At 43.8% G+C, this 13,076-nt stretch overlaps 1 protein-coding gene across 1 annotated transcript; it reads right to left on the bottom strand.

Moving 5' to 3' along the window:
- Window positions 1–7,293: 7,293 nt before the first annotated feature.
- LOC147457471 (uncharacterized) lies at window positions 7,294–10,592 on the bottom strand. Its single transcript, XM_086512352.1, has one exon. It carries the CDS (start codon window positions 9,987–9,989, stop codon window positions 8,661–8,663), a length of 1,329 nt encoding a protein of 442 aa, XP_086368478.1. The 5' UTR covers window positions 9,990–10,592; the 3' UTR covers window positions 7,294–8,660.
- Between the last annotated feature and the right edge of the window lie 2,484 nt (window positions 10,593–13,076).

Genomic DNA, 13,076 nt, shown 5'->3' with positions numbered 1-13,076 from the left:
AATTAGATAATTAAGTTGAAGAATTAAAAGATAATTACCAGAGGTCAAAAGTACCCTTATTTAATTGTGATAATTATACTATAGTTAATTAGTGAGTTTAGGAAATTATAAATTGATCAAAAGTCCTATTTTTAGCAAAAGATTAATTAAAGTAAATAGACTTTGCGATCAAAAGTTTCTAGAAAAATTATAGTAAGTGTAAACCTGTGATATAAAGTTGAGGAAATGAAATCTTTAGGAGAAAATAAATAGAATAAATATTAAGATCAAAATAAGCAGATTCCAAGCTTAAAATTCGATGGAGAAATTAGAAAAAAGATATACAAAATTATAAGAAAATCATACTTAGAGAACCCTTAGGGAAGCTGTGAAAAAAGTTATCATGCCTTTATAGACAAATAAGAAATTACTAGGTCAAGAATTTACCAATTAAGACTACAAATTTAACCTTGGATGGGTTACGGTTGAATACAAAGGTTAAGTTTAGATTTCAAATAATTTAGCTAATGATTAGAAGTTTTTATAAAGATAAGAAGTTATGGCACCTAAAAGGACCCAACCAAATCCTACATCTGATGATGAGGACGTAGCTCCAAAACGAACTAGAGCGTCGCACGACGACGAAGCCGTGCCTAGTAGTAGACCTATGGAGGAGAGTCTTCAGGCGCCAGCACAACAACAGATGGCCGATCAATACCTGGTGGGTTTTCCATTATTCAATTAAGTCTTTAAATAGTTTAAGTTCTTTTATAAGTTAGCATTGCATACGTAAGGAGTGAGAGAATCAGGAAAGAAATAATTTACCAAAAACAGAAGGTAAATTCCAACGTGCATTTGTTTATAATGTAGGAAAGATTTGTTTGGGTTAAACCTGGTTGAATTAGGAAAGATATGATTGATCATCCTTAAGACAGGACACCTCCGACTCCTTGGTATATTTTGATGATAATAATGGCTTTCCAACCACGGATAGGTCGGTTACCCCCATGAACGACGAGTTTCTACTCCGTGTCATGTCTTGATGTTTCTACATAAGTTAGGATACCGCTTTTATCTTGGGCAAGTGGTTTGGTGTATGGGCACCCGGAACCTTGGGTGGGGGTTTATCCACTCTGGATTGTGAATAAGGAATGGGTGCCATTTTTTTCACCCTTAGGTGGTCTTGAGACAAGAAGAGTACTGGTCATGGTTATTATGGACAATGTTTTGATTGACAGTACCCTGTCTAAAGTTAAAGATGTCTGTTTTCTAAAAGAATGCTTTCAATGCTGTCTTGAAGGAATTACTGTGATGGAAAGTTTAAAAAAACCATTATTTTAAATATTAAAACAATGTGATAGTAGTTAGAAAATAAATGAATCATGTGTGAGTGCGGGGTGGTAAGTGGGGATTGACTAAGGTTGTCAATCATGGACGGGTGGACCTGATTAGTCAGGTAACTATCCATCCCCGCGCACTAAAAACGTTTGGAAAACTTCTTCACTTGGAAGACAAGTCCACGAGTGGCTGTGCCCTCACATATGTTAGGGGGAAAAAAGCGTTGGTTAAGGATACCTTAGCCAAATTTGTGGAAGTTATAGGGCCAAAATAGTTTTTTGGACTTTTAATACATTGTCTCGTTTCCGCTGCGAGACAGAACTAGGTCTTCTTCTAAGGATATAGACCTCAGCCATTGTTAATGGTAAAGGTATATTCCTTGGATTTTTCTTCTTTAGAGACTCTGATTTTTATCAAACCTAGAGACTTGTCAAAGATCCCATCCCGATCTTGGTATTGGCGGGTTGAGATCTCTCTCTCTCTCTCTCTCTCTCTCTCTCTCTCTCTCTCTCTCTCACACACACACACACACACACACACACACAAAATCAAGGCCAATTGGATGGCTCTCTCTCTCTTTCAATTACACCAATCCCCCCGCCCCCCCACACACACACACACAGTGGCCCTATCGCATGGGACTCTCTCTCTCTCTCTCTCTCTCTCTCTCTCTCTCTCTCTCTCTCTCTCTCTCACACACACACACACACACACACACACACACACACACACGGCATTATCGCACTATCATGGACCCTTTTGCTACGAGCACATGATTCCTCTTGCCCATTAAGGGTTGCATGCACGCTCACGAGGAAGGGGAGGGATTGTGTGCTGGATGTGTGGCCATGCTGAGAGCTGAAGAAATTTTTAAGCTCCATAAGAAATAGTATATATAGATGTAATTTTATATTAAAACACAAGAAAAATTTCATGTGATTGTAGGCACTCATTTAAACTTTATTTACAGAAGTCTCATTCCCCCCTTAGTTTAACACGTCGCCTTCGTGCCTCTTCACCTTGTTCCTTTCCTCTTAACTTTAAAGCTTTTTCCCCCTTCAAAGTACAGCCACCATTTCCCTTTTGCATTCATAAAATTAAGAACTTGAACATATGATCCCCATGTCGTCGGTGCTTGCATGTGTGGAGACTTGTTGGACACCTGCTCGACCACTCCACATTGGAGCTTTATTTTTCTATCACCGAACTCCAAGAATTCCGTTGCATCCTGACCACCCCAAGGCCTCGAGTGACGAGTCACAAAAGTTGGAAAAAAAAACACGATTTTTCTCTGCCATGATTGTCTCCCAACTTGAACTGGGCGTGTCTTAGTGCCCTTGAGTCCGATCGACAAGCCATAAATTTTGAACAACTCCCCACATCACATGCAGCTTTCGAGAACCTTGGTGAGCTAAAAAAAACTCCTATCGATGTGCCTACTAACGTGCCCCATCGAACATAAAACTGCCTCCTTTGAAAACTTTGTCAGCCCATAACTTTCCCCTTGGAGCTCCGTTTGATGATCCGAGAAGATTGACATGCTCCACAACTCAAGCTCCTCAATTTTATCTGCTGACATCAGCTTTGACTATGCGTCTCCATCTGCCCTATCCGTCGGGGATCTACAAAGGATTCTAACTTTGAACTTCTCTATCTTTTGCCCCGTAGCTGCATTTGATGAACCGTCTAGACGAGCTTCTAAAGAATCTCGGGCATGCCATTCTTGGATGCATTCCCCATATTTCAGACACTTTGACCAACCATCCCAATTAGTCCACCTTGGAGGTCTCCTTGGCCCAAAAAGCCATTTCAAGCTTATATCCTCGATGCCACTTGTCTGTATAGGTCTCCCACATTGGCTTTAGCCCTTTACCATGCACCTGTCAGCATACACAATATTGCATTACAAATTACCCAATATGGACAAACTTTGGTTGCATCAACGTCTTAAAGACAAACTTTATAGATGAAAAGGTTTTCAACTCTTGCTTGCTAGAAGAGTCATGGTCATGAGCCATTTCCTCTTGCTAGAAGAGTCATGGTCATGAACCATTTCCTCTTGACTTATATCATCTTCTTCCTCCTATTGGAGCCCCCCCACTTCTCATCTCCACCAGGTCAACATCTACCTACAAAAGCTTCTTCTAGACTTGAGATCCCTTCAAAAAGTCAGCATCAAACGTTAGCTAGGACACCTCCTGTCTCCCCAAAGAAAAAGGGGGACTAGGCATCAGAAACGTCACATCTTGGGCTAAAAAATTATAGTGAAGCAGATAATCAGAGCTTGAAAAGATTGCTCTTTAGACACCTGAAAGGATTCTCCCTGGAGAAACACAAAGGGTGGAAGGATTTTCCCTAGAGAAACACAAAGGGTGGAAAAAAGTTTCTTGGATTTCCATTTTGCTCAATCCCTATTGTTCAAAGCCAAGGGCTCAAAGCTGATTAGATCTCTGTGAGAAACCTGGAATAGGTTCAAAAGAAACCACAAAATTAAATGGGACTCCCACCATGCACTAGCTGTAAGACAACATGACTCCATTTGGTGGCCTCTTGATCCCCCCCCCCCCCCCCCCCCCCCGCCAGATTCCCTAAGAATTCACAACAAAAGGACTAAGTGCTAGAAGGACCTGTGGAGTACCCAAGAGGAAAGGTGGAAGAATGAAGAGGAACTTCTCCTCCCCATCACCTGCAACCCTGGGAAGTTACAATCATCCAAACGAGAATTTCCTTATTCCCCCCATGGGGAGGCTTGGCATGTTTCCATAAACTAACCAGTTTTCTATCAAGGCCTTTGGATGGGTTGGTGGGTTCACCCTGTCCCACCTTCAACCCCCTCCCATCACTACCCTCCCTTCCCTTTACATGGGACTCAACCATCCAACCAAAGAAGTCTATCCTGCTACGGTTGATCTTACACAAAGCCACACAGTGGATAAGAGAGAGAAGCCTAGCAACACACCTCTCTAACGGATTGTGCACAAGATGTAGAAACTATTCCCCACCTATTTCTAAACTATCTTAGATCTAGACCATCCTAAGCCTCTGACAATTTTCCTAGCCTTTACCCCCTCTTGGAGACAACTCATCCTTGCAGACTCCATTAGAGTCTTATACTCCTGCTAGAATAGAATTAGGGCTGATTTTTTTTGGATTAGCTAGAGAGAGAGAGAGGAATAAAGTGTTGTTTAACAGTTCTTACCATACCCAAAGTCTAGAAAACTTGTTTGTTGGCTTTAAGGTGGTCCACACAAATCATTCTAAAGTCTCCACCTACAATGTGAGGAATCTCATCATCCGAAACATCAAAGCTTTGTAGGAATCACTAGATGAAGCTAAAAAGCAAGCCGCTTATGAGGAGCACAAGAAATTCACCCTGATCGACATGACAACGAAAAACTTGGCCAAGATTAGAGAGGCCAACCAACTTATCATCAAATCCAACAACCTGATGGAAGACATCCAAGATACTGTGGACAATCTTCCCTCAATCCCAACTTAGGAATTTACCATTTTAATCACCTCGCCTTTACCACTACATCCTAGTCTGCTCCCACCTCATCTGATGTAAAAGCCCCATATGATTTAACAGCCTCCATTCTCACATGCCCTCTTTGTAGCTACCTCCCTAGTCATATCAGTATCCATTGTACACCTTTTCGTTCTTTCTAATTAAACTCCCAAAGTTTTGATGGAAAAAAGGAAGCCAATCTATATAATGTTTGTCCATGGTAATTTCTTGCACACTGCCAACCCAGCCAAAGCTACACGTCCTCCTAGATGTGCCCCTATAGGACATAATAATCCTACAACAATTACCAACATATTGAAAGGTTGTATAGTAGGCCGTTGGATGCATGAAAATATATGGTTCAAAGCCATACAAACTTTGAAGACTGTCAATGATGTGTGGTTCAAACTCATCAAAATGTTTAATCAAGATTCCAGAATGCAAACGGTCACCCTTCTTGGACAATTATTTTCCATCAAGTTTCCAACTAGAAATTCCATGCAGTTTTTTCTTATGAAGGCAAAGGTTATTAATGATCAACTATCAGCTAAGAAAAGTGCACTGACCAATACTCAATTGGATGCTTTGGTACTCACGAAATTGCTTGAGGAGTGCACACTTTGACTACAAATTACAAAGGAAAAACTAGAATTCGATGATCTCAGCTCTTTTCTCATTGTGGAGGACTTTGTGTTTATCACTCAAGGCAAAATTCGAGTTTTTGACAAAGGTGGTGAAGCACTTGCTGCTTTGGACTCTGAAATGAAGTCCAACAGCCAGGCAAGCATGATGAGGAAAGCAATGATAATGACTCAGGAAAGGATTTGAAGGAGTCTACTAGCGTGACTAAACTGGCATGGTGCTTCAGTGGGCTCCAACCTTCTAGTGGATGTCGTTGCCGCAACTAGCTTCAGGCAGGCAGAGGCTTGCGATTGGCAGAGAGGGGCAAACAATGCTCCCTACAAATGATTTGGACCCATGTGTTGGAAATCAAGTTATCGGTGTTTTAACTTGTGGGTCAGAGTTCAATGCACATGCACCTAGCAAGGAACCAATTAGACGTATTAAAACACTATGGATGAGTGCACCAATTCATTGTTGTTGGTTGGATTATGGACATATGAGTTTCAAATTTCATTATCTAGGAAATTTTGGACGTGATGTGTACATAGTTCACAAATGGAGATTCTGGGATGTAGTGTGGTCTACTGTTAACTTTTTAAGAGACAACTGGTGCTCAAGATGGCATTCTCCTCAGATGACACGTTGATAATAGCAAATCCAAAGTGCATCTAGCATCACAATTGTTGTTGGGGTATCCATGGTAGCTTGTGCATTGACTTGGTCTCACTATTTGTGTCTACTATGAGTTGCAGAGAGCGTGTTAAAGTTTGCAACATCTCAAGTTAAGAGCCCAATTTGATCCCAACATTTATTTTGGCTTTAGGTATTTATTTTACTTATTTGTCAAATCTTGGGTAGGGAAATTTGCCAAGGTGGCACACCTAGCCCCCATTGTCTTATTATCAGTTTTCATTGCCAAGGTTGGTTGGTTCAGAAGTCTTTCTCTCATGCTTCTCTCCTCGGTTCAAGCGCTTCCGCATCGTCAATTTTGACACATGTATGACAAAAGAGCTTTGCATACATCTGCACACAGGCAAGTCTATGTCTAGAGCGTGCAGAGAGAGAGAGAGAGAGAGAGAGAGAGAGAGAGAGAGAGAGGGGAAACTCATCCACGAATCATTTTTGGATTTGTTCAAAAAATTCAACTTCTTGCATATCGTCACATGTCTTAAAGGTGCAAGCATAGGAAATCACATTTAGAGAGTGACCCTCACCTTGGATCTCATAAAAACAACTTAGAGCTTTCTTTGTCATCCCCATCCAGTACCCATGCTAGACATACCCTGCAAGAAATGGAGTTCAAGAGAGGACATGCGGGGCCAAGCACCTCACATAAAGAGAAACCACCACTTCACCTTGGTTGCACAATGCCACTGCCCACATCCCTTCAAAATTCAAGCATGGGTGATTGCGGGCAGCAGTTTGCACCAGTGAAAATAGCCTAGAGCTTCTTTGCCCAGCCAAAGCTACACGTCCTCCAAAATGTGCCCCTATAGTACATATATTGCACTGTAGTGAGCCCACGACAGTCATATTTCTTGGTCAAAGGGTACGGTTCAAAGCCTCTGTATGTAGTGAGCCCAAGACGATCATTTTTCTTGGTCAGAGTAGACAAATGGGTGGCCAAGCATTCACAAGAAGTTTTGGACAAATTCTCACAATAATTCCCACATTGTGAGTTATCTTAACATCATGAGCTTCTGTGAGGGAGGCACCGCATACCTAACTAGGTATGATTGGGGACAAGGGACCGCCGCACCGCATACCTAGCTAGGTATGCGGTGCCTCTCGAACATAAGCTCATGATGTTATGCATTGTATGAAAAACACTGAAAAAGACTCCGTTTTCCTACATGAGAAAATTTCTAAATCTTCTTGTGATTGTATGGGTGGTTGAGCCCTTAAACTTCAATGAACTCCAGGAGCAAGAAGGTGACAACAGGAGCAGCAGACCAGGCGGCTGCTCTAACAGGAGGTTGCACAGGAGCAGTGGACCGATTGGTTGCAATGGCCGTAGACATTTGATGCGTTTAAGCCAGTAGCATACTCAAAGGGAGACATATCTCCAAGGGCAGGTCCAGTAGCATAAGTGAATCAAGCTTTCTCAATCCCAAATAATATGATCATAGCCTTTGGAGCTTCTGATAAACGCCACAATGGCAGAAAGAAGAGCAAATTCCCTAGTTTATAACAAGGCTTCCAAGAAAGGTTACAGCTGGGCATGTGGTAATTTTGGCAAGATATCTTAAGAGGAAAGGGGTGGCCTCGAAGAGACCGACCTTTGAGACTTCTCCATGTAGGTTGCCCTGCACTAAAAGCATAGGGTGGAGGCCTAAGGGCATAAGAGGAAGGCCTGAAGACTCGAAAAGTAGCACCAAGTGAGCAGTAAATGTCTCCCCATTTCGCAGTGGCGTATGTCCATCCATAGTTGGCCAAATTTGACCAAAACTGCCAATCATATCAGGAATGGACATACAAGGAATGGTCATAGTCCCTGCCCAGTATGCTGGTGCTTCAGAGAGTGCACACCTCACTTCTTTAGAAGCCATGCTTTCATGCACCAAATCCATTGCCACAAATGCCATATCATGGCTTGCCTGTAGACCATCCAGAAAGTGCTTTAGCTCACTTTCTGGTGGATGAGGCGATGACCACGCCAGCGACCTAAAGCGCTCTTTGTTCGCGTCTTTGACAAGTGACGGCTTGCCTTGCAGTGCTAGCTGATCCACTTCTCCTAGAGAATGCTTTACCAGAAACCTCCCTTCCATGCACAGTAAACACCCTCTCAACTCCATCTTTCCATCCGCCAATACTTTGAACCGCAGCGTCTTTTCTAAACCAGCTTTATGAGCAGACTTAAATGGCGTGCCCAAATCAGGCAGCCATGTATGTCTTCGCACTTCGGCTTCGTCTTTGTCCCTGCCAGTGTTGATGGAGAACACAGCCCTCGCCAGCCCTTGTTGGCCTTGCCTCCCAAAGAACTCCACTGTTGAGGCCTCCACATTGGTTTTCTTCGGGGCTACAAAACCTTTCACCTTTGCTAATGTCAAGATGCTATTTATACGATCTCCCTTGTGTTTGCTCTCACGCTCCGAACATAGTCGTAATGCTTTATCTATGGTCGGAAATGAAAAGCATACAGACTTCAGGGTCTCTATTAGATGGCTGATGCATTGACTCCATCGTAGTGCCTTCAATACCACTGGACGGTCTACGCCATCATACTCTGTGATAATCTTTTCAACTTGATGTACAAAGAGTTCACAATGAAGTGGAGCTCATAGAGGATCATGTAAAACCTGTCTTCTTCAATAACCTCAACCCTACCAAATTCATCATTGTACCAAAGAGCTACCATCATTTCAAGTTCCTCTAAACTCTTGCAGGCACTGATTGGGCTACTACCAAGGCGTACACAGGATCGCCTGTGCTTAGACAAGGCTGCTTCTTGAAGTGTCCACACCCTGGTATGCCAGCGGCATGTAATCTCATCATGGATGGTACCATGCCTGATAGGTGCCATGGGTTTTCCTACATAGTGCAAGAAGACAATAGTTTCTCTTGCAATGGAAAAAATCCAGCCAATGTGCTCGATGGTTTCAGTCACTTCAGCCTCATCATGTTGTGCTATGCATACTCCGTCGTGCCAAGCATAATCCACTCCTGCCACTCTCAAGATGTCACACATGTTCAAGATGTCCTGGACAGCTCTGCTCTGTGTAGCATTTGCTTCGTTTGTTGCAGCCGCAGGGTCATGTGGGCAAGGTCCGCAAGCGCAGCGAGGTACCTCCCCGTTGCAAATGCTAGCGCACACACAATCAAAAGCACCGTAGATGTCCTGCCCATAAGTGTGAGATATTGCACTGTATCCCAATTCCTGCACACAGTCAGCCCAATCCCTCAACACCACCTGGTGCTCTTCACATGTGGCTTTACAGTCGATCATGCGCAACACTTGTGGGGGCTCTAGCCCTGCTTCCACCAGGAATTTCGCCCTTAACCGGTCACCCTCTGCTTTTAGAGCTGCCACATCATAGTCCCTTAAGATCTTCGATGTAAGCTCACAGGATTCCCAATACTTCTTGGCATCTTCTATTTCAAGTCTCCTTACTAGTTTTACTGTTTCTTCAGTGATGGCTTCACCACAGCCAACCATGACGCTGGTAAGTAAGCGAGTAGTGACAGCCTTGAACAAGGCCCTACGGATCGAGAGGACAAATTCCTCATCACACATTTCACCCATGCGGCGGGGTAGCACAATGACTGCATCCTGGGTATCTCTTATACCTTCCTTTATACCTTCAATGTGGCTCAATTTCTGTTCTGTCTGAGTTGCACAATCAGTGAGATGCTGGTTGAGGTCTCTCAAAGCTTGGGCCATTGTCATGCTCACTGCTCTCTGACGAGGGGCTGGACCAGATGAGGGCATTTCGAGGAGCATGACATGGGATTCGATGCCCACTTCGGCCAGTGCATGCTCGATTCGCCTGAGCAGGCACAATTCAATGCGCAGATCTATCTCACTGGCTGCCCTATGCATCTGAGACTCCAAGAGCTTCTCAAATTCTGATAAACCATAGTTCCACGCATGCAAAACAGACCAAAAGTTTTGCGGATCGACTTGTTCGAGATATCCAGAGGCAGACGCACTGGGAAACCTCTTAGCGCCTCTTCGCTCAGGATGACGGAATGCCCCTCCTGCATCTTGATACTGCTGCTGCTGGCCCTGTCGGCTATCAGAGGCAGGGGATTGTGTTTGCCCTTTGAGTCAAGCTTTCTTCTGCCACTGAAGAATTTGAAGAGCCAGACTGCAAGAAGAAGAAGCACTCCCAACAACGACCAAGTGAAGTGACCATCATTTCAACATGTGGGATATTCTTCATCAGCACCTGCTGCAGCCTTGGGGTGCAGCATTGAGCAGCAAAGGGCATCAGCACCTGCTGCAGCCTTTGGGTCTTCCAGCATGTCACTCCGATTGAGCCATAAGTTAAGCTGAAACAGGATTAATCTATCTCTGTACGCTTTGTGTGTGCGCGCGCGCGAGAGCGCGCTCAGCAGGTTGTCAATTTCCGCTGCCAAACGCACCGCGTGGACCCCTATGCATGTCAGCGGAGGAGCCACCAGCCACCTCCGCACTATTTGGCACGGGGGTTTTCAAATGGGATCAACGATGAGGGTCATTCGACCCATCGGATGTGCTTTTGTAAATCCGTGGCGAAAAGTAAATTCAGATAAACACGTAAATTCGGCCAGTAGGTAAATTTGGGTTTGCACCTTGAGCTTTGAACTCACAACCTCCTCTGTGCAGTATGTGCTCTAACCACCACGCTCGCATGCGTTCATTGACATATGTGGCATTTCAATATCACATATGTAAATGCGGACCGATTTGTAAATTCGAGACAGTTTTGTAAATTCGGGTAGCGCAATCTTGTAAATTCGGATCAAGTGAATTTGCAATTTCGGGCCGTTCGATCGCACGGCCTACAATGCGCGCATCTCACCATTCTCACCTCCACCCTTGATCCGATTTGAAGGTGTCCGTGTCATATAGTGCTGAGGGAAATCATTTTGTAAATTCGGGCCGCACGGTCCACAATGCACACGTCTCACCATTTTCGCCTCCACCCTTGATCCCACTTGAATATGTCCGTGCCATATGCCAAGGAAGGTCGTGGGTTTGAGACTCAAGGTGCGGACCCGAATTTACCTACTCGCCCGAGTTTACTAGCCGGCCCGAATTCACTTTTTGCCCCAAATTTACGCGGCCGTCCGATTTACAATAATGCATCTAACGGCCCAAATGACCCTCACGTCAATTCCATTTGAAAACGCCCATGCCAAATAGTGCGGAGGAGCCACGGACGGCTTCACAAACGGGCACCGCCCATCCTGACGCTTCATGCCAATGGGCGGCCCAAAAAGTACCCTACTTAACCGATGGGCATTTGAGCATTCACAAACAACAAACAAAGTTGGGATGGCAGCATGGAAAACTATTGGCTCGGTCGTTGGGCTCGAGATCACATAGTCTAGAGAGTGTCGACAAAGAAGACATTAAAGATTGCGAGGATGAGTCTTCCATTGTAAGTTTTCTCAAATTAATTGCACACTCGTTTTCTCTTCGTAAGGACACTTTTTGCTATTTAATCCAAGTTATAATTTATTTCATCATTGACATCTAGCTTTATGCATGTCGAGACCATTACTGTCTTGGTGAGCCATGATCGCTTTGCATGTGAGAGCCATAACTTGAACATGCATGGATCAATTTTTGGATAGGTTTGTTACTGACGTAGATTTTCTCTAAGCATGTAAATCTTTCAAGTGTGTTAAACAAAGCAACCAATGTAAGTATATTCATTTTAATGTAGGTGCCGTAAGGAAGTTTTAACGAAATTACTTGCATGAAAGTAATTTTAGCTATGTCAAAATGTAATCTCAGCAAGGTTGATTACGACAGTGAGGCTACTTTGTGCTTTAACTTTTTTTGTTTGTTGAAAGGTTCTCGATGATGGCTCGATCATATACATTTTTGTGCTTGAGAGATCTCATGGCAGCTGTTGAAAAAACCATGTCTCAGATGGTTGAAAGTGTCATTAAACGGTCTTCAAATGGAATCATCTTAAACATTAGACATTATGGGCTCAAATACTAGAGCAATTTAGAACTTTGAGCATATTACAATTCAACAAATAGATGGCATGGTAAGTTGGGAGAGTAAGAGAATATTTTTCCATGGAATAAAATAGATCAAGCATACCCAACATCAAAGAGGTCTTCCATGCAGCACTCAATTGCGGATGGATGGACGGGCATGTTAGGTTCAAGCCCTTGTCGGTATGCCAGTAGGAAACTCTCCTTATGAAGCATGCAGGCAGGTTCAATTAGAAGTGGAGTATTTTTTGCATGGCTACCTAAAGCCTCTTATATATTGTAAGGTTTACAAAGGAAATAATCAACAAAATCATAGCGTGTCTTTTCTCTTGCAGTATCGACTCTCTCTCTCTCTCTCTCTCTCTCTCTCTCTCTCTCTCTCTCTCTCTCTCTCTCTCTCTCTCTCTCTCTCTCTCTCTCTCTCTCTCTCTCTCTCGTGTCTGCACCTGCACCTCGCCATGGTTGCACGCCATCACCCCCCACAGCCACCCTAGCCAACACCATCAACTGGTTGCAGATCCTCAAGGCTTGTGCTTGATAAGCGTTGCGAAAGCAGCCCCTTGCATCGTAGAGGAGTCGCTTATCGACCTGCAACAATCTCAACAAAACCACCTGCAACGTGTGCGCCTTGGGATGCTGATGAGCCTTCAACACATGATCATCTTCTCTTTCGGCCTCTCGCGCCCGCTGCAAGCAAATCTCGCCATCACGCATTGTGTCGACTGCTACAGAAGCTCGTCTTTTTTATTATTGTGAGTTTCATACTACACACTATTTTCAATTGGCCGTGTTATTTGAGCCTTGGCTAGAGGGTCTTCACACCCCCACCAGTCAAATCTTGAAACACTTACAAGGCAGTGATAGCAAATAGAAGAAGCTTCTCAAATGTTGCAAAGAAGTTAATTGGCAATGGTGCAAACAACTTCTCAGCATATCACCACATCCTCTTTTTGATCCGCATATGTAACTT

This window comes from Adiantum capillus-veneris, chromosome 5, assembly GCF_014529385.1.
Source record: "Adiantum capillus-veneris isolate H3 chromosome 5, ASM1452938v2, whole genome shotgun sequence".
Taxonomy (NCBI): domain Eukaryota; kingdom Viridiplantae; phylum Streptophyta; class Polypodiopsida; order Polypodiales; family Pteridaceae; genus Adiantum; species Adiantum capillus-veneris.
This window is presented reverse-complemented; position numbering and strand designations above follow the sequence as displayed.